Source organism: Impatiens glandulifera, chromosome 9 (genome assembly GCF_907164915.1).
Source record: "Impatiens glandulifera chromosome 9, dImpGla2.1, whole genome shotgun sequence".
In the NCBI taxonomy this organism is placed as follows: domain Eukaryota; kingdom Viridiplantae; phylum Streptophyta; class Magnoliopsida; order Ericales; family Balsaminaceae; genus Impatiens; species Impatiens glandulifera.
Window position 1 is genome coordinate 14,723,039 of NC_061870.1, and position 22,197 is coordinate 14,745,235.

A 22,197-nucleotide genomic window follows, 5' to 3' on the forward strand; every position below is an offset into this window, starting at 1 on the left:
TAAATGAAAAAAAACCCTTCTTTTCTTCCCCGTTTCTTTTCTCTCTCCGCGCTCTCATCTCTCTCCGCTTCTTCCTCCGCGCCGTCCCTTTTGTGCCGCCGCTCATCTCTTCTCTTCGCCGAAGCATTCCGCCGATTGAAGACCGTCCCTTCCGCGCCGCTCACTTTCCAGCCGAAGACGATGAGGATCCCGCAGTTTGAAGACCGATTGAAGACCGCCGCTGCCGCTGTTCGAAGACCGCCGCTTTCCGCCGCTGCCGCTGTTTGAAGACCGCCGCCGGAGACTGCCGCTATTAAAAGGTTAGTTACTTATTTAATTGAAGTTATATATATATTAGTTTCAATTTAGGTCAAATTGGATTTTAGGTTAGATAAGTTAGATTTTAGGATTTTGGATGAATTGATTTATTCTAGAATTGATTTAGGTATGAATTGAATTTTATTTATGTTAGATATTTGATTTAGAATTGAATTGGATTTGATTTTAGAAATTTGTATGATTTGGATTGAATTTAGAATTGGATTTTTTGGGAATTTGTTAGAATTGGAATGAAATGAGAATTGAATTGGATTTGATTGGAATTGGTATGAATTGGATTGAATTTAGAATTGAATTGGATTTGATTTTAGAAATTTGTATGATTTGGATTGAATTTACAATTGGATTTTTTGGGAATTTGTATGAATTGGATTGGATTTTATTGGAATTGGTATGAATTGGATTGAATTTAGAATTGAATTGGATTTTAGGTTAGTATTGATTTAGGTTAGAATTGAATTGGTTTTTTTGGGAATTGTATGAATTGGATTGAAATTTGTTTGAATTGGATTTTTAGATTTGGTTTTGGATTTAAATTTGGATTAGGTTTTTGAAATTGGTTGTTGGATTTTGATTTTGCTTAGATTATGTTGGATTATTGTTAGATTAGGTTTATATTTTTGTTAAAAAAGTTTAGAAATTGTATTGGATTGTGTTAGTGGTTTGATTTTGGTTGTTTTGATTTGGGTTAAATATTTGAGTTTTGATTTAGGTTTAATTGAGGTTTGATTTAGGTTTTGGTTTGATTTTTGGTTGGTTTGATTTGGGTTTTAATTGAGGTTTGATTTAGGTTAGATTTTGTTTAATTTAGGTTTTGGTTTGATTGTGATTGGTTTGATTTGGGTGTAATTTAATGTTATTAGGTTTGGATTACGAATTTCAGCCGCCCCCTGCCCGCCGGTCAGTCTACATCGCTGCTCTTCTTCGTTGCTCTTTTTGTGCAATGTTAGTTCTTGTTGGTTTATTATATGATTAGGTTTAGTTTAATGTTATATTTATGTTAGCTTTTCATGTTAAATTTAAGTTTGATTTATGTTAGATTTGATTTATGTTAGATTAGGTATCATGTTAGATTTATGTTTGATTTGATTTATGTTAGATTAGGTATTATGTGTGTTAGATTATGTTGGATTAGATTGAGTTTTAATTATATTTGATTTTAAGTTAGACATGTTAAATGGAATGAATTGTGTATGAATAAAATTATGTTGGATTATAATTGATTGATTTGAAATGTGTATGAATGAAATAATGTTAGATTATATGTATGTTGAATTTTGGTTGGATAATGATAGGTTAGATAGAAATTATGTCTGCATTATGTAAGCCTAATTAATTTAGACAAATTTAAGTAAATAATAATGCGGGTTGTTTTCCATTTTATTAGAAATATGGAAGTACCCGATAAAAGCTGGATGACCTTACGTCGAGATTATCCAGATTACGAGGAAGGTGTTGACAAATTCCTCTAGTATGCTGTTAGGAATAAATCCCGACAAACCGTGAAATGTCCCTGCGTGAAATGCTTAAACACGCCGTTTATGGAAATAGACGAAGTGAAGACTCACCTCATCGTTCATGGAATAAATGTTCATTATGGAAATAGACGATGTCGATGAAGATGCCGATGATGATGATGATGATGATGACGACGATGATCAGTCGGAGGATGCCGTGCCGGAATTCAACGATGCGAGACAGGAGATGAATAATACAGTTAATGAAGAACGTTATATGCACGAATTTATAAACGATATGTTCCCCAACGTTAATGATGTCCCGAGCAACGATGAACCAGTCGAAGATGCGCATAGATTTTATAAATTGCTTGATGATTGCAAACGGCCATTGTATGATGGTGCTCGAATAACGAAATCATCGGCACTATTGAAACTACTTCACATAAAAAATGTATGTCAATGGACGAATTCTTCGTTCGATATGTTGCTGCGTCTGCTTAAAGACTACATATTACCGATTGGCGCTCAATTGCCAAACTCATACTACGAAAGTAAAAAATTCATTACTGATATCGGGCTTAAATATGACAAGATAGACGCATGTACGAACAACTGTATGCTATTTTGGAAGGACGACATAAATGAAGATTCTTGCAGAGTTTGCGGTCTTTCAAGATGGAAAGTCGACCAAACAAGTGAGACAGTTCGGGAGAAGCAAAACGGGAAATTCATTCCAAAAAAGGTGTTGAGATATTTCCCTTTAATACCAAGACTGCAAAGACTATACATGTCCTCAAAAACGGCTCCAATGATGAGATGGCATAAAGAAGGAAGAGTTGATAGTGATTCGTTGAGACATCCCGCTGATTCCTTAACTTGGAAGACGTTTGATGAAAATTATACAGATTTTGCTTCAGAATCTCGAAACGTAAGACTGGGTTTATCAAGCGATGGGTTTCATCCATTTGCAAATGGGAAAAAATCATACAGTGTTTGGCCGGTTATTCTCGTTCCTTATAATGTGTCACCCACGACTTGCATGGATTCTAGCAATTTCATTTTATCTATGTTAATTCCGGGTCCAAAGAGTCCGGGAGATGCAATTGACATATTTCTCCAGCCATTGATCGAAGAGTTGCATGAACTGTGGCAAACAGGTGTGAAAACGTTTGATGCACACACCTCGCAATAATTTAACATGCGAGCGGCGTTGTTGTGGACAATTAACGACTTTCCCGCATACGCAAATTTATCAGGTTGTAGTACGAAAGGTAAATTTGTTTGTCCTTGTTGTAACAACGACACGGTATCTCTTCGATTGGTTCATGGTTCCAAACAATGTTACTTGGGTCATAGACGCTTCCTTCCACCGAAGCACAAATACAGAAGGGATAAAGAGTCGTTTGATGGTCGAACTGATTATAGAGATCGCCCTAGATTGTTAACGGGGCAAGAATGTTATGAGCAAGCACGAGACCTAGAAGACATAATTTTTAGTGCGGATCTGAGCAAGAGAACCAAGATATATCATGAAACGCGGGGAGACAATTGGAACAAACTTAGCATTTTCTTCCGTCTGCCTTATTGGAAATCACTATTATTGAGACATAATTTGGATGTGATGCATATTGAGAAAAATATATGTGATAGCGTGTTGGGAACAATAATGAATGTGAAAGAGAAGACTAAGGATGATCCTAAAGCCGTAAAGACTTAGAACTCTTAGGCATAAAATCATGGTTACATCCTATAAATGATGAAGGAGTTGTTCATTATCCAGAAGCGCCTTTCACTTTGACATCCGAAAATAAAAAACGTCTTTGTAACTTCTTGAAAGATCTCAAGTTGCCCGATGGCTTTTGCTCAAATATCGGCGGTTGTGTAAATTTGGAAGAGAAAAAGATTTCGGGATTAAAGAGTCATGATTGTCACATTTTATTGGAATATCTTATTCCTTTAGCAACTCGTGGATTACTTCCAGAGAATGTGTATGATGCGTTAGTAAATTTGTCTCGTTTCTTTCGGTTGTTGTGCTTCAAAGAGTTGATTCAAGAGGACCTCGAACAATTGTACATGGATATTACATTGACACTTTGAAAATTTGAAATGATTTTTCCGCCGTCAATCTTCGACATCATGATGCATCTCCCGGTTCACTTGTCATTTGAGGATTTTTCTTGGAGGACCTGTTCAGTATCAATGGATGTATCTGTTTGAACATTACATGGGTACAATGAAAAGATATTTGCGGAATAATAACCACCCTGAAGCCTCTATAAGCGAGAGCTATCTTATTAATGAGAGTATTAGTTTATGTGCCAGGTATATGGAGGAACAAGAGCAAGAAAATGCACAACCGGAAATCTCGGGCATTTCAATATTTGCATCATTGGAAGACCTATCTAACGGAAAAGTATACAACTTGGATTATATCGATCGAGTGATAGCTCATTCTTACATTTTGAAAAATTGTCCCAAAGCAGAACATTTTTACATGTAAGATTCAATGTTGCTGTTACTAATTATCATTAAAGAGTGTGCTATTTAATATTCGATCTATTTGCAGAGATTATAACAACGAGTCCAGTGGAGAAACGTTTGCCGCATATTTCAAGCATCGAGTGAGTAAATTATAAACCATATTTCCAAAATCTTTTTATTAATTTTAACAACTTCATTTCGGATACATATATAGGTCGCCCATTTAGCAGAAATTAATGACATATCAAGAGACCTCAAGATCTTAGGAGAAGGTCCAAGTATGTACTCGTCTATGTATGTTTGGTGTAAAGTAAACGGATTCAAATTCTGTACAGAAAAACACGACGAAGGTTTGACCACTGAAAATAATGGGGTGGTTGTTGAGGGGTACAACGGATATGAAACAATGTCATACTACGGAGTTTTAACGGATATAATCGAAGTACAATACTATTCTCACAAACGAGTTGTTTTATTCAAGTGTAAGCGGTTTGATACACACTCGGGGGAACTAGGAGTGAAAGTGGATAAATATGGCTTCGTAAGTGTAAATGTAAACCGAATTTTGAAAACTCAAAGTCAAGACCCGTATATATTGGCGAGTCAAGCGAAACAAGTATTCTACGCCCCTGATATGTCAGCCCGACCCGGTTGGAAGATTGTGACAAAAATAAAACCGCGGTTTATAAACATATAGTTCAGATTAATTAATTAGGTAGATTTATATTGGTTACTTTATATTCGTTCTTATTACTACTTCATTTCAAATATTCGCTCATTTATTAATGGTATGCATTAAGAATGTCTGAAGGTCGTAAAGAAACTTGGAAGAGTATGAGGAAGACACCCAGCAAATTGTTAAAGCCATACCAGAACCTACTTGCCCAATCCGAGTCCTTAAAGCTCCGAGGATCTTCTTCTAGAGACCAACCACCTGTTGCTGTGGTCCCGATAGCTACTGCGCCTCCCCCAACAGACGAGGATGTTGAGGCTAGTGAGCTCCAAGAGTTTATAGAGAGCACATTTGCTGATATGGTGGATAGCGATGATGCTGCAGACGAGGGTCTCAAGGAGCCTATCGAGGAGGAGGATGGCGATGGCGAGGGGGAGCACGGTTCCACTCCCGACCCATCATCGACATGTAACTCGTTTACAAATTAGTTAGTGTTTAAATTGATTGACATATCTAATTATGATTTTGATAATTTTGAAGAATCTTCTGCCCGCAAGAGACGGGGGAAGAACAAGAATATTGTGTTGTCTAAGAGGGTAGCGGGGACAAGGATTCCTCTTACGTTTGGGGAGAAGGATGGGAGGCCAGGCGGTACAGACGTGGAAAGAACACAGTGGTCTAGACATGTGGGGTCGATTATCCGGGACCCCGCAGCCGTCTCACACCGTCTTCTAAAGTGGAAGGCTTTAAGTGCAGACCAATTGGATTCACTGTGGACTGCTATCAAGGTAATACTTATTACTTGATTATACATTACGTCATTAAATAATTATTTTTAACATTTGGATGTTATTTTTTCAGGATCCGTTCGAAGCTACTAATGGTGATATTGAGTCTTTTCGAAAGACCGAATTGGGACACGCCAATCAGATATGGGATAGATGGCGGTCGGATTTGAACAAAACATATATCCGCGTCCACAAAGGAGACGAGACGGCGGTACTGGCTAATCCTCCACCGGACTACGATCGAGATGATTGGGAGTTTGTGTGTCGCAACCATTTCTTCACAGAAACATTTAAGGTATGGTTTCATAATTCAAATAAAAGTTGATATTAATTAATCTAAATTCATTTTTTATTTCAAATACAGAGAAACAGTTTTACAAATATGAAGAACAAGAAGAAGTTGAAATTCCCGCATCGAACGGGAAGTAGACCGTTTGCACAAATTGAAGACGAGTTGGTAAGTACATTATTTGTAATAACTTAATCTAAAGATTGTTATTAATTATATAAATCATTTATTTCAACATGCGATTGAAATGGGACGGGCAGCGTCTGTAATTGAAGTATTCAAGAGGACCCGTACCCCAAAACCGACAAAAGAAAACCCAACACCCGTCCCGAACGAACACGTGCAAGAGAAAATTGTAAGTAATTGAATATGCCTAGTTTTTTATTATAGAAATGATATTTTATTTGAATTGTGCAGGTTCAGATGGAGGAGTTTGTTAGTAACGAACCGGGAATATCGGATTTTGAATTGATGGAGAGGGTGTTCGGACAACAAAAACACGGGGTAGTGTTCGGAATGGGATCAGGCGTCCGGTCCACACACTTTCGGGAGGATCGTCGAAGTGGAAACAGTTCACAGCGAAACAATGAGCGATTGTTAAAAGAGAATCAAATAATGAAGCTCAAGTTGGAGGAACTGAAGAAGAGGGATGAAGAAAGAAGGCGCAGAATGGAAGAAATGGAAGCGGAAAAGGAAGAAATTGTGACAAGAATGGAGAGGGAGAAGTTAGAGATGAACACAAGAATTGAGAGAATCAAATTGTATATGAGGCAACAACCACCTCCTCCCCCCACAAGCTAAGGTTGTTTCGATTCAAAACATGTTTTAATTAGTAGTTGTGTCAATTTGAATTTATAACAGATTTTTCGGATTATTAGTTTGGTTTCGAATTTTGTAATGATAATGATCAATTAATGTGATCGTTTAATGAATGTGGCATTTCTTTTATCATTGATTGTTTGGTTTGGCTGAACAGGTTTTGGTTGCAAGGTTTTGGTTGCGAGCAAAATAATCTGAAAATTTTAAAAAAATTACGGGAAAAAACCGAAAGTGATATTGAAATCTCTCGGTTTTTACCTAAAGAGAAAACCGAGAGTTATATGACAAACCCTCGGTTTTTACCCAAAGAGTAAAACCGAGAGTTATATGAAAACTTTCGGTTTTTCCCTATGTGGAAAAACCGAGGGTTTTACAAATAACTCTCGGTTTTCTTCAAATGGAGAAAACCGAGAGTTTTCAAATAACTTTCGGTTTTCTCCATTTGAAGAAAACCGAGAGTTTTCTAATAACTCTCGGTTTTCTCCCATTTGAAGAAAACCGAGAGTTATTTGTAAAACCCTCGGTTTTTCCACAAAGAGAAAAACCGAAAGTTCTTCAATTACCTTTCGGTTTTACTCTAGGGTATCTAAACCGAAAACTCTACGATATCTCTCGGTAAATGCCCAATTGTTTTTAACGAGAGAGTCAATACCGAGGGATGGCGAGAGTAACCAAAACCTTCGGTAATGTGTTTTATACCGAAAGTTATAGGGTCAAAACCGAGAGTTTTTACTCTCGGTTTTGACCCCTTTTTCACCAGTACAAACTAAATATTAATTATATTTTTTTAAACTGTGAACTTAATATTATTCAATAATATTGTTTTTTTATTATAATAAATTCAATTATTTTATTAGTATTTAATTAAAAAAATGTAAAAGTGAATTAAATATAAATTGTATTTATTTATTTTTATATTTATATATAAAAAATACTCTAATATGCTAATTTAATTAAAAAAAATGTTTTTTATAATCCATACCAAATAAGATAGTTTCAAATCTTTAATTAAATATTATAAAAACATAAAATGTCTCAAAATAAATGAAATTTGACATCATTTTTCATATGCAAGATTGGATTATAATGAAACAAGCTTACTAAATAAATAAAAAACAATAGTAAAAGTTTTATAATTTATCATAACTAGAGATGACATTCAAAATAATAGACATCAACTTAGATTTAATCTTCATTAACTCAAATAATATCATTTGAGAAATCCAATAATAATTTTAAAACTTTCTTAGTAAGAAGTTGATATTTAATTATTAAAAGTTTAAACCTAAAATAAGAAAAAATAAAGAAGAATTCACAATAAACTTCACAAATCATAATCAAAATCAAATCTAAAAACTTAATAGAGTAAATTTAAAAATAACATCATAAAGTAGATATTTAATCTTACAAAGGAAAAATGAAGCACATTTATGATCCTCATACGACCAAACATTTGCGTGTGTCGTCTTGATTGAAATTCCTCTTGAGAAGTATCAAATTTTTTATTGTCCGACCATCCCCTTGAAAAAATTGTGTCATTTAATTTAACGTGCAATACTAATTTTGAATTGAATAATTATTTAAGATAATTTAATCCAATGATTTTTAAGAGTAACAGTGCTTTGCTAGGAGAAAATTAAGATTAATATGGTAAAACTTATAACAATTATAATTGAGTCCTACGAGGACACAAACTAAGAGTTTAGGCAGATGGAGAAAAGAAGAGTTAGAAATAGGCTAATAGTACCGGACCAGATCTAATAAGGCCCAACTAGCCCCCTTGTCTTTTGTGTCCACTCTAACCATATATAACCATATAGTAACCATTCATCCATAAATGCAGAGCAGAAAAGGGTGCATCTGAGCATCTACATTCATATACACAATACACCACATGGCGACACTTTCATTAGAAGGTCCAAATCCGCATCCCCATCTGAACCCGATGTGACATTAGTCTCAGTCGAACCAAACTCTCGAACCCGTCACCCGATTCTCGGAGGAATCTCGTCGTCGTCTTACCTCTGGAATTCCGTCGATTGGAGCCTCATTCTTGAGCTCCTCGGTAAGCTTTTCTTCTCTCTTTGGGTTCCGTTTCTTTGATTTTCTCTGCTTTTGAAATGGATGGGTTCTTTGGATCTTCCCGATCGGTGGGACCGAGTCCACCGATGGATGGAAAGAAGTAAATTTAAATCACTAATTCTGTTCTTTGATCGGGGGTGTGGAATGCCAGACCAATCATACGTACCATGCCTAGAAGATGGAGTTCACGACTATCGCCGGTCCCGGTCTTTCTTTATCGAGCGAAGAGAGTACATCGGCTACAAGCCCCTCTAATGCATTTATGCGTGCAAGAGGATGATGAAATTATTTCTTTTTCTTAAAATTATGTGGGGGTCATAAACCTGCCACAGGAGTCTACCAGTTTCCGGTGAGGCTATTCGGAGATCCAGGAGTAGCAAGATAATTCGCCTTTTCCCTTTCATCAAAGGACCGGCTATTTGTTTTACATTTACAGGTTAAAGGCCTATGGAAGATCAAGTACGGAGACTGTGTTAAGCACATTAGTTGATTCCTTCTGGCCGGTCAGTCATAACTTCAAAATTCGAGTAAGTGCAAGTACTAATCGAATGTGATCCTTGCCTTTTCCCATAGCCTTGTAGAAAGCCAAAAGTGTGACTTGAGCCTAACGTCGAGAGAAGGAAAAGACAGACAGCATAAAGCAATCCTTCCAACTAGTCAACCCACGGAATTGAATTTCAAGCCTTACTGAAAGCCAGAGTCTGTAATCAGTTCATTTGTTCCCCCGTAACAGAAAAGAAAGTGAATCACTAATTCATACGGCGAAGATATACGTACGGTATACGAGAAAGATAGAGAATTCCTGTGACTTCCTTGGTGCCATCGCCACCTTCAAAAAGAGAGTGAGTGCTTGGAACAAGGAAGAGTCCGGTGTGAGCTTCAGATCCTCTTCATGTGGTCGAGCGTCTTGGAGATCCTTGACTTTCTGGATGAGCAAAATCAGACTACAATGGAATTAGTTGATTGGTCAGCGACTCGATTTAGTTTAAGCAACTATTCCTACTAATGTGGAATACCTAGTGCTCTCAGGTTATTCATTTATCTTGTTGTCTATTGGTACTTTATGGAGCTTTGCTGCCATCCAAAGCATGATTTCTGGATTTATTTTAAGGTTTTCTTACATAAGTCAATAGCTCGGGCGAGCATAATTCGAGCCCGAGATTGGGAGGCAAACATCCGCTCCAAAGAATGCCGCCCCTTCCTGTGTTTGGTACTTCAGTCAGTCAGTGTCATTTTCTGATGACAGTTCAGTTCTTATTTCTTTCGTCTGGTTGGTAGTAGCTCTTCTCTTGTTTCTTTCCTCGCTTGACCTACACCCGCTAACCGATGAGTTTAGTCAGCTAAACAGTAATATGAATCCCCTTTCACAAGTCAATTACATCGAACCTTCCGTTTAGCTAGACTTCTCCTGAGCAATTCACCTATCACTTGAGTCGTTTCCCTAAAGCTTTCTCGGATAGCTTCCTTTCTCTGCCATCAAGAAGGCCCAACGTGTGTGGTGATTGACTTCAATGCTAATGATTATCCCCAAGGTTCAACGAATGAATTCAGGCATGATCCGGATAGTGATGGAAGGGCGTCGGCTCAAAGTAGGAACCGTCTAGGACAGGATATTAGATTTAGTTAATTGGCTGGGAAAGCTTTAGCGGGAAGAGATAGCACTGGCGAGTTAGTTCAGTCGATAGCAAAAACATTGCAGTCAGTCTCAAACACAGAGATTGGCACCCCAATATCACTGACCTAGACCGTAATAAGGCAGCATACATAAGACAAGCGCTTCAACCCAACTAATAACCCCGAGAAGGTGTGTAAACGGTCACTTTATAACGAGAAGATGGAATGAATGATTGATATGCGAATAGATAGAACATTCCCCTACTCTTTGTCATAGCTTAGCACGCAATAGACGGAGGTATAATGGTTCCTTTTCATTCATTGATTGATTCAAGGTAGCTGTGGAACTGCTGACGTTGTCGGGGAGATGAGGGACCGGAACTGGTCCAGCCGATGTCAATCCACCGTGATTAATCAAGAGGCTTTGACCACAATTCCTTGATCTTATAGCTGCTTCTGACTTTCTTCATAATGAAGATCAATTACAAGTTGAGGAATATAGATAAGAATAAATTGGGCCAACCCGCGAGCAAAAACGTTGGAGAAAGGAATGCATAAGGAACTAAACTCCACATTCCACACTTTTATTCAAAAGATTGAGAACCCTTTGTCACCTTCGCATTTTCGGCCAATCTCCCTAACGAACTTAAGGTATGAATTTTAGAAAAACCAATCAAAGAGAGCGTATCCCTTCTCCCGAAGTTACGGGGTCATTTTTCCGAGTTCCTTCGACATGGTGCTTTCCTCTTGCCCCATCTTTCTCTCCTTTAGTTAAGGGGGGCGGTGCAAGAAGAAATGGAAGAAAAACCCGTTTTTTCCATCAGGCCCAGGGGTCTTGTCCAGGTCGATATGCTTTATGACAAGGTTTATCTCTTTTCCGCTGATATCTTTGCAAAGATAATTTGCTTTTGAGTTTAAAGAATAGTGTCGTTTAATCAACAATAAATTTGATAGAATTTTTGGCCTGTTTAGTTCGTTCAGAAGCATGAAAGAACGAAAAGTTTGAATCCCCGAGGTTTAGCTTGATCCCCAAGATTGAATTTCTCCAAGATTGAAGTTGGAACTAGGAGTCCTAAAAAAAGGGAGGGCTTAAAGCAGCTATCCCGAAGTCAGAGTATGAGTCAGCCTCGTTCTGGTGCAAGGTTCTCAGAACTTTAATTCTAAGCGCTCCTAGCTCAGAAATCACACAAGGACAAACATATGGAGGCCCAGTCCAACTCATAAATCATAGACTAACCAAAGAAAGAACATGGGAATTAACACCATTCCGTAGAGTTCTTTTGTCTCGAAGAGCCAACTACTCTCCAACAACTACAAAGATGCTTGCTGGCAGCCCATCATTATTATTATTAGTAAGATGGGGTGGAGGGCGCACAATTCCTTCTTTGTTCCTTTCCTGAACAATTCATTTAAAACTAACTAAGCTCTTCGATTCTGTCTTGCGCCTCTCTAGGCTTCGCTATTGCTCAAAGCTAAAGTTGTTCGTATACCTACTTTACCTACTTGACGAAAGGGAACAAGTTGAGTTTCCGGGTTTATGGATTAGATTCAGTCAGCGCCACGGCATAAGAAAAAGGAAGGAGTGACCACATCCTACTTCAAACAAGCAAGGGATTGCGCGAAAGCCGTATAGCCGCATACTTTTGAGGGTCAGAAACGCGCGCTGCGTCTGGGGCTGTGCCCATTCCCTCTTCTGTAGCTTTACGCCTCTCTTTGAGACCTTTCTCGTACCAAAGAAGGATTTGATTGATTATTGTTTGTCGAATTAAGTATAAAAAGGAACGGAACAAAGCGTAATGGCACTCACTACTTAAATGAATTCCATTATATTATGGTATAATAAAAATATCCGCTAATTCAGTATCAGATAAACCATTATATTATGGTATAATAAAAATATCCGCTAGTTCAGTAGCAGATAGTTCAGTCCCTTGGCAAAGAAGGTTGACTTCTCTCTCACTTCCTTACGCGTCAGCGCTCATTCCTAAGAAAGCTGGGTTCCTACATTCTAAACAAGCCAGACATGACGAGTATGCAACACAAGCCTTTCCTTATCTTATGGCCCATAGATTAGAGTGATAACACTTTCTAAAAAGAAGCGAGACTTAGATTTTCGGATAAATTATATCTAAAAAATGATTGTTAATCGTTAATTATTAATTATTAATAGATATAAATATTAATTAATATAATATTGATTTATAAAATTAAATAATATATACATAATTAAAAAGATTTAATTTTTGAATTAAGGTTTTAAAATAATAGTATTTATTTATGAAATAAATAATATAATTAAATAGTTTAATTATGATGTTATGTTTTAAAAGAATATATATTATTTATATATGAAATAATATAGTATATAATTAAAAGTTAACTAAAAAATGATTTACAATATTTTGTATATTATCTTCTTAAATATTTATAAAGATACTGAGACCAAATGAGGGAGAATAAAATATGTATGGTTGAATAATTACTTTACGAAAAAATAGAAAATTACTTTTAAAAATTAATGAGGGAAATAAAACTATCATCTTTATAATCAAGCCATCTCTATTGCTTCTTGGTAGCCCTTTCTTACTTTATTCAAGGGAGAGGGAATCTAACCAACGATATCATCAGGCCTACTCAGTTCACACATAAACATGTATTTCTCTATTAACTACAGTTAATAATTATCTAATCAATTATCATGAAAATTAATTAATTATTAATTTGTAGCAAATTTTAATTCAAAATTGATGATAATAAAGATAGGAAATTAAAATAAGATTTTTATTTATTAAAATATAAAATTATATTTTAAATTAAGATATTTTTATATATTATGATATACTTTATAAAATTTTGAATTTAACATTAAAGTGTATTCTATGGTTGGAGATCCATGAAAGATGAGATCTTTAACTAGAATGAAGATGAGATATTCGATTATTTATTTTACGATAAAGATGTAACATTATCGTTTTATTTTTTTCTCAATATTTTTTTCTCATCGAATCACATAAAACATAATCGATAATAGTATAAAAACAAAAAAATATTAAAATACAAAAAATATGGTTACAAACACATAAATAAATTAAAATAAAATTCATAACACAAACATCAATCAAAACAATTACAATTGAAATTATAAAAAATTAAAACAACAAGATAAATTTATCAATAACTTATCACAATAATAATTATTTCCCGTAAACAAGTTTGAGTTTACGGGTTAGAAAACTCCAACATCTTTTGGGTCACAATGGCATTTAAATTCAATAGAGACATCTTGAGATGTTCAAGTTGTTGATATCTCATTTCTTTATTCGATCTCTCCCACCATCTTTGATCCTGCCCAACTTTCTTGTCATGATTTATCTGCTTCCCATGCTGCTCCTCAACCTCCATCAACTCCTCAACCTGCATCACATTAGCATTTAGTTCCCTCATGCTTGATGACCGATAAGATTCAATCATTTGTTGAGTTTCACAGGAAATCCCCGTCGGAGAGGATGAACCAAACAATCGCCCAACTATTTCATCTACACTGGGATGACCGTAGGAGAACACTCTGTTTGTTGGTGAAAATACTAGAAGTAAAACTTCAGCCCCACATAGTGTGATAAGCTCGCTGAATTTCTTGAAAAGCCCACTTTTTCTTTTGCAGAAGGTCACCTTAAGATTACTCTCATTCTTCATTTTGGCCATGGTGATTCTTTGACGCCCTTTGTTTGTTTTGACCATGATTAGATAAAGATAAAACACAGGAGATATAATATGTAATGAATAGATAAAATGTTTAATTTTCTTAAATTAGAGGAGTCTATTTATAGATTTAAGTAAACAAAATTCTCATAGGAACACTATGAATATTCATAGAAAGAAATCTAATTAATTAATATCTAGATATCTTTCTAAATTCATGAATTAATTTTTTTTATTATATATTATAAAATAAAAATATTTAAATTTCCTAATTTGACTATACATTAATAGAAAATTTTAAATAATTAAATAATTAAAGTGTTATTTAAAAAAAATATTTTCATATTTTATTTTAATTAGTTGTTAAATTCTGATAATAATATAAACAATTATCTTTGTTTTATTTTTTTTCCACAAAATTCGATGAGATAATTATTTATATATATATATAGGCTCTTAAATTGATTATGGAGATCAACATCATGTATTCTTAATCAATTATTAATATATGAGAAATGATTAAGGAAACCACTTAAAAAAATGAAAGGCAACGAATTCAACGTGACATGTCACGTCACGTCAAATAGAGAGAAAACAAATATTTTTTTTCCGGAAAAAGGGTTTCCCGCTCTTTGCAATTTCATCTTTAGAAAATTATTCTAATCCCAATATTCCTCTCCCTTTTAACGCCAAAGGAGCTCTTTAGAACTAAAACACTAAGAAATCACTCCCCTGTTTGTACCTTGGAGCCCCGATTCAATGTTCGCTAAGAGAAGAAAAGCGAAGCTCTAGTTGTCAAAAAACGGCATGTTCTTAAGGACGAACCCTAGTGTGTTCTTAGTATTGTTGTTTGCTCCAATTTCCCGTATTCCTCTCTCTTTCAACACAAAATGATCTCTTTCTAACAAAACACTATAAAATCACTCCCTTATTTGTACCTTCAAGTCTCAATCTAAGTTTGGCAATTACAAACAAATCTATCATTGTCGAAATATGGTATTTTGCATAAGGACAAAGCCCTGGTTTACACTATGGTGGATACTTGAATTGCTAAAATATCTTTAGAAATAATTTGAAGAAGTGAATACTTCCAAACTTTCATCTTCCATCATATCAATATATCAAAATATTCACCACAATCTATAGTATCTCTTTCCAAAAAAACATCCAATTCACTCTTGACATGTACAATTTGTTAGAAATCTTGTCTTGAAAAATAACAGAAATATATATATAAATGATGTTACAAACAAATTAAATAAATACAATATTACAAAGAATGAAATCACCAGATAAAATCTTGTCTTAAACAAAATTCCCTTAAAACAGTTCGATCGTCTCCCGTTTATGCTAGAACTTATCGTAGATGGCTGTCTCCCAGGGTACAACGATCCAGTAGTGATTCTACACTGAAATCACTACTTGTCGAACTTGATCATCGTGCCTGAACTATCACCAGGTTTCAACAGAAATATCGATTTCAACGTAAATATCGAGCAAAGAACTCGAAAAACACTCACTAAACAAGAAGATGGCTTTTGGAATTCTAGAGTGAAAAAAAATATAAGATGATTGAATAATGTGAAATGAATAATGAATGGGTATATATTGCTGAGAATTAAACCTTCAAATAAAACCATCCAAACGTTTATTAGCAATAAATATTGCTCATTCATTTGTTAATTAGTCCATAACTAATTAACATCGTTGCCTATACGTTAATTTGTTGAAATACAATGTTAGACATTCAATGATAGCAAATTGAGGAGTCTAAACGTTAGTCAATTGATAGGCAATTAAAGTTAAATGTTTATCATAACATTATACTTTAATTTTCTAATTAGGCATTAAATATTAATTAAATAATTAATATTTAATTATAATTTGGATTAAATTCACCGTTAATTCACGTTTTAATTTGTGTGAATTTTATTTGATTTTATTTATTCACAATCTTATTTCCATTTATTAATAGACATAGCTTAATTCCAACACAATTATTGATATTTTTTTACATAAACTTTTGGAGATCACTTAAATTGTTGTCATGTTAGAATTTGCTGAATTCGAACAAGAACTACCCTCATCACATCGTTTATCAGAATTAGACTTGTGACGATATTCTTCCAACAAGTTATAACATAAATGACGAACTTCTTTAATCTTTGATAAAAAAATAAAAAGAATCTTCATATATCTTAGGAAAGTAGAACTCTAATAAATCCAATTTATATCTTGAGTCTAAATCATTTGTCACTCCCAGTAAAACATATATATATATATATATATCCCAATAATTTTTTAAATTCACACTCATATTAGCCACCATTTGACTAATAACCCAATTAGAAGAATTGATCCATGAAGACAATTTCATATATATATTACATATTTTTGGAAAAAATATGTTAGCTGTTGGTTATTTTGTGCCAAAAAATAATAGAGTCACCTTATAAAATGACTTGAAGTTCTTACAAATTTTATTGGTGAATTCTCATTCTTCATTAGATGGTATACTTTTATATTGTGAATTCCCTTTGCTCTAAAAAAAAACACATCCTTATATACTAAGGCTGTCTCAAACATTAAAAATATTGAATTCCATCTTGTAGGACAATTAAGAACAAACATTTTAGTATAATATATACGATATTGTCTAAAAATTTCCTCAAAATTTTCTTCTCTTTTCGGAGTTGCAGTCTTATAGGATACACTATCTCGTATCTTTTCAATTCCATATATAATTATATCAAGTCCATCTTTCACAATCAAGTTTAGTATGTGGGCACAAACACACATATGAAGGAGCATACTTGACAATATTAATGTGTTTCTCTGTAGCTTCTCTATTATGTCTTTTATTAAAGCGTCACTTGGTGAACAATTATCTAAAGTTGGAGTGGATAACTTTGTGTCAATATTTCAATCCATCCGATAATTTAACAAAACTTGAGAAAGATTTTCTTTAATTAGTACGTAGACATGACACATAAATGAACCTAAAAATAAAATAAAGTAGGCTTAAATGAGAAATGAATTAGAACCGCCCAAATAAATAAATAATTATAAATAAAAATTAAAACATTAATTCAATATTCAATTTTGCAATGTCCAACTATGGTCAATAAAGTGTTCTGTAACAATCATGCATATTTGTTTTTTTGATAGTTGTCCATAACTCTACTGTCATTGTCATCAATGACAATCATAGACATTATTTCACAAACTTTTAATTTGTCACATCTTATTGTATTTGTCATTAGAACCTTAAATAGTGGTTATTGAAGACCCAATAATTTTATAAATCCTAAATGATCTACTATGGAAAGAGGTTATTCATACATGATAATCATGTTTTCCAATTCTCTTCTAACACCATCCTGATCAAATATGTAGTTTACAATACATTTTTTACCATTTTTTGACAAAGTATTTGTCAAAACTTGTTATCTTAAACCCAAACATTTTGGTCCTTATATACAACAATTAAAGTAATCATGTAGGTGACGAGTTATATTTTTTGATTCACCTCCCAACAACTTATAACAATATTTTTATTTTTAGTTTTTAGCTCCATTGATGTCTACAATCTGAAAAATAATTCCAAATAATAATTCTTCTTTTGAACAATTGGAAATTTTTATCGTACTTTTGAGAATTGTTTAAGGTGTTGTTGCATGTATTGTTGAATTAGAAGTATTATTGCCTGATAAATTCTCAATATTTGTTGTCATTGAATATTTATTATCAATATTTAGTAATTATCATTAACCAAACTAACACATATATTAAATTATAATAAAGTGTGAATGAAGTATCATACTTCTCCAACTATATTAAATAAAATCATTTCACCTTATATAAAAAAACATTATATTACTAACTTCCTATTTTGTTTTATTTGAAAAATAACCTTTAATACCATATTTTATTTGAATAACAATAAAAATATAAATGAAATAGCATACTTCTCAAACTATACTAAATAAAATCATTTCACTTATTTAAAAGACATTAGATTACTATTCCCCTTTTGTTTTATTTGAAAACCAACCTGTAACACCATTTTTTTTATTTGAGGAACAATAAAAGAAATTATATTAAATAAAATCATTTTACCTTAATTAAACAATATTAGACTACTAACTTCCTTTTTGTTTTATTTGAAAAATAACCTTTAACACCATTTTTTATTTGAGAAACAATAAAAGTGTAAATGATGTATCATACTTCTCAAACTAAACTAAATAAAATCATTTTACTTTATTTAAAAAACATTATAATACTAAATTTCTATTTTGTTTTAATTGAAAAATAACGTGTAACAATATTTTTATTTGAGGAATGATAAAAGTATAAATGAAGTATCATACTTCTCAAACTATATTAAATAAAATCATTTTACCTTATTTAAAAAATATTAGATTACTAACTTCCTCTTTTGTTTAATTTAAAAAATAACTTGTAACATATTTTTTATTTTTTTATTTGAGAAATAATAAATATATAAATGAAGTGTCATAATCTCAAACTATATTAGATTACTAACTTTAATTTTTTTTATTTAAAAAATAACCTGTAACACTATATTTTATTTGAGAAACAATAAAATACTCTACATGAATGTAAAGGCAAAAAAAATTATCGGAATCATATATTATTCAAAATAATAGCGATCTAAACTAACTGTTAATAAGAAAATAAAAAAACTTAACTGACCTAAAACTGAAAATATTGTCGTCAAGTCAATAGTATATGTAACAAAAGTTGTGAAAAAAAGACGAAGATAGAAGAAACCATTCTTGAAGGGAGAAAAAATGTGATGTCGTGTTGTTTATATTAATTAGAAAGAAAAAAAGTAAAATAATATACAAAAGTTAAACTAACCTTCATCCTGAAAATGTCCTCAAGACTCTAGAGTAAATGGAGATATAGTTGTGATGAAAGGTAAAAAGTAAAGAGATAATTGAGAAATTACGTGAAGGTAAGGAAGATAAAGAGATTTTTTTTAAAAAAGAGAAAAGTAATTGAGAAATTACGTGAAGGTAAGGAAGATAAAGAGATTTTTTTTAAAAAAGAGAAAAGTAATGATTGCATTAAATAATGATTTCATTAAGTAATATATTTTTATTAAAACAATATAATTATATTTTATCGATTCACTTCGGGGATCGGTGCGGGGCATCTAACTACCATCCCCGCCCCAAACTCCAGTCAACAAATTTCGGTTTTTCTCGCCCCGCCCTAATCAAAGCGGGGAAATACCACACCAATCGGTTCGGTTCAGGTGGGTTTCCGTGGGACGGTTTCAAATTTTAATCTTTACACACTAACCATTGACTAATGCATAAATATTTGCACACCACTACAGTCCAAATATTTTAATCTCCCCGTGTAAAATGAATTGCATCAAATGAATTAGGAAAAAATGAATCAAACCTTAAAAAATATTTCATTTCTCCCCAACTCTCTTCTCTCTTCCTTAATCCTAACTCGCTCAATTTTATGAAAACTTATATGTTGATGGTACCACGATCATTTGTATATGATCGCTCCAACATGTTACTTGTTAGTAAATTTCGTGACAAGCTTATCAACTTTTACGAAAACCTATTTGTTGACAGTACCACAATCATATATATATATATGACCGCTTTAACATGTTACTTGTTAGTAACTTCCGTGACAAATTTATCAACTTCTACGAAAATATATTTGTTGCTTGTTCCACGATCATTTATTTATGATCCTTTCAACATGTTACTTGTTATTAATTTTCGTGACCACTTTATGAACCTTTACGAAAACCTATATGTTGATAGTACTACAATCATTCACACATGATCACGCTAAGTGTTACTTGTTAGTATCGTGAGAAAACTCATCAACTCTCACAAAAAACTATTTATTGATAGTACTACGATCTTTCACACATGATCACACAAGGTTTTACTTGTTAGTAACTCCCGTGAGAAAGCTCATCAACTCTCACGAAAACATATTTACTGATAGTACTACGATCACTTACGAATGATCGCGCTAATGTTAATTGTTAGTAACTCATGTGAGCAAGTTTATTAAACTCTCATGTAAATCTATCTATTGATAATACTACGATCATTTTTATATGATCGCATCTTAAAATTACTTGTTAAGTTATTCACAAGAAAAGTTCATCAACATGTTCCCATATATTGTTTGTTTACATTAACTTTGATCGTTTATGATCATCCCAAAAACCTTAACCAAATACTATCGGCTAATAATTATAAAAAATGTATCTGACATGAATAATCTATTGATATTCATGTTCAATAAAAAGTTGATTTGTAAATAATACCCATGATCATTTCTACACCATCATCTTATAAACATTGAGGATACTTTGTTAAGATCTGAATATGATCTGAATATCAAGTCCACCCTCGACAAAAAATAAATCTTTGTTAGGATAATCACCAAAGAAAGATTTATAATACTGGACCAATGCTTTAAAAGCATCAACGAATGATGCACACAACAACATGAAGGCCACTCCACATCTTCTCAGTCAAGGTTCTATCTTTTCATTACCCTAACAAAGAAATATAAATTTTACATGAAAAATTAGTGTTAGATGTATACTCGAACCCACATTTTTAAAAATAGTTTTTTTTAATCAAACTTGGTTCGAGAGGGGCATTTTGTAAATACTAGAATTCTACTTACCCAATTTATAAATTTTAAAATAATTATCTTGAATAAATAAAATCAAAATTAAGGCTAAAACATGATTAAATATTTAATTGGATTACTTATTATTATAATGAAACCCCAATTAATTAAAGTAAGAGGAGTGCTAGGGGGAGGGAATTTGGGGGTAGGGAATGAGAGAAAAATTATTTGATTTTTTAAGCTAATCAAATTACATCACGTCATTCCCCCTCTTATTCCCTCACCCAAATTCCCTCCCCCAGTCATTTGTCTTAAAGTAATGGCCAAGAAAAATAAACAAAATAATTAGAGAAAAATGTTAAGCTCATTTTATTTGAAATTAATTTTAAGAAAATTAAGGGATGAAATAAAAATAAAATAAATATTTTAGGATAAATTTTGTATCCATTTTATCCCAAATAAATTATTTACTAAATACTAAAAATACTAGGGCAAACGGATGAAGGAATAATCAATTTAACAATCCCTAAAAAAATGGAGCGAGATCCGTTGTAGTCGAAATGAAGAAAATTCAATGCAATAAGCCCAATAATAGTTAGATGATCTCCCATGATCCATCCGACGCCCATGGACACTCCACATAGCCCGCTGCAATGAAAAAAGAATGCTTTTGCGCAGGAGGACGCCTCTAACATCGTCAAGCTAGATGCGCCTGTATTTCCCATCACCAACAGAGCGTTAATAGAATGCACATCATCCACACTTTGGCTCAAACCGACGTTGTTTCGACCCCTACTCTGCGCTCAAACGTAGAAGAAGAAAACGACACCGTTTTTAGCATGCATTGTCTTCTTTCTCGTGAGGATGAACAAGATAATAACAGTTCCATCTTTGATTTTTCAAAGATGGAACTTTTTCTTTTCACCACCATTTTACTATGTTCAAAATGTGAAATGATCACCCTACTCTAGTGATCATTTCACCTATAACCTGATCATTGCATATATGAGAAACTAGCTAAAGAACAAATAAAAGGCCATTGATGACCTTGTGACTAAATGTTAATCAAATGATCACCCATTCAACGTTTAACATGATCACGCTAAACGTTAATTGTTAGTAACTCATGTGAGAAAGTTTATTAAACTCTCATGTACATCTATAAAAGTTGAGAAAAAATAAATGTTTTTCGGCCAAAAGGACTTATTCGATTTTCTTTTTTATATTTTCATAGAAAATATTGTTTTTTTTGTTCATTTTATATTTTTTTATAAATTAAATAAATTTTAAGAGAAAAAAGCACATACTTACACGAAACAA

General features: G+C 33.1%; 1 protein-coding gene across 1 annotated transcript; it reads right to left on the reverse strand.

The window, feature by feature from the left end:
• Window positions 1-13,743: 13,743 nt before the first annotated feature.
• On the reverse strand, window positions 13,744-14,226 carry LOC124915862 (agamous-like MADS-box protein AGL62). The gene has a single exon (XM_047456610.1). The coding sequence runs from the start codon at window positions 14,224-14,226 to the stop codon at window positions 13,744-13,746; it is 483 nt and encodes a 160-aa protein (XP_047312566.1).
• Between the last annotated feature and the right edge of the window lie 7,971 nt (window positions 14,227-22,197).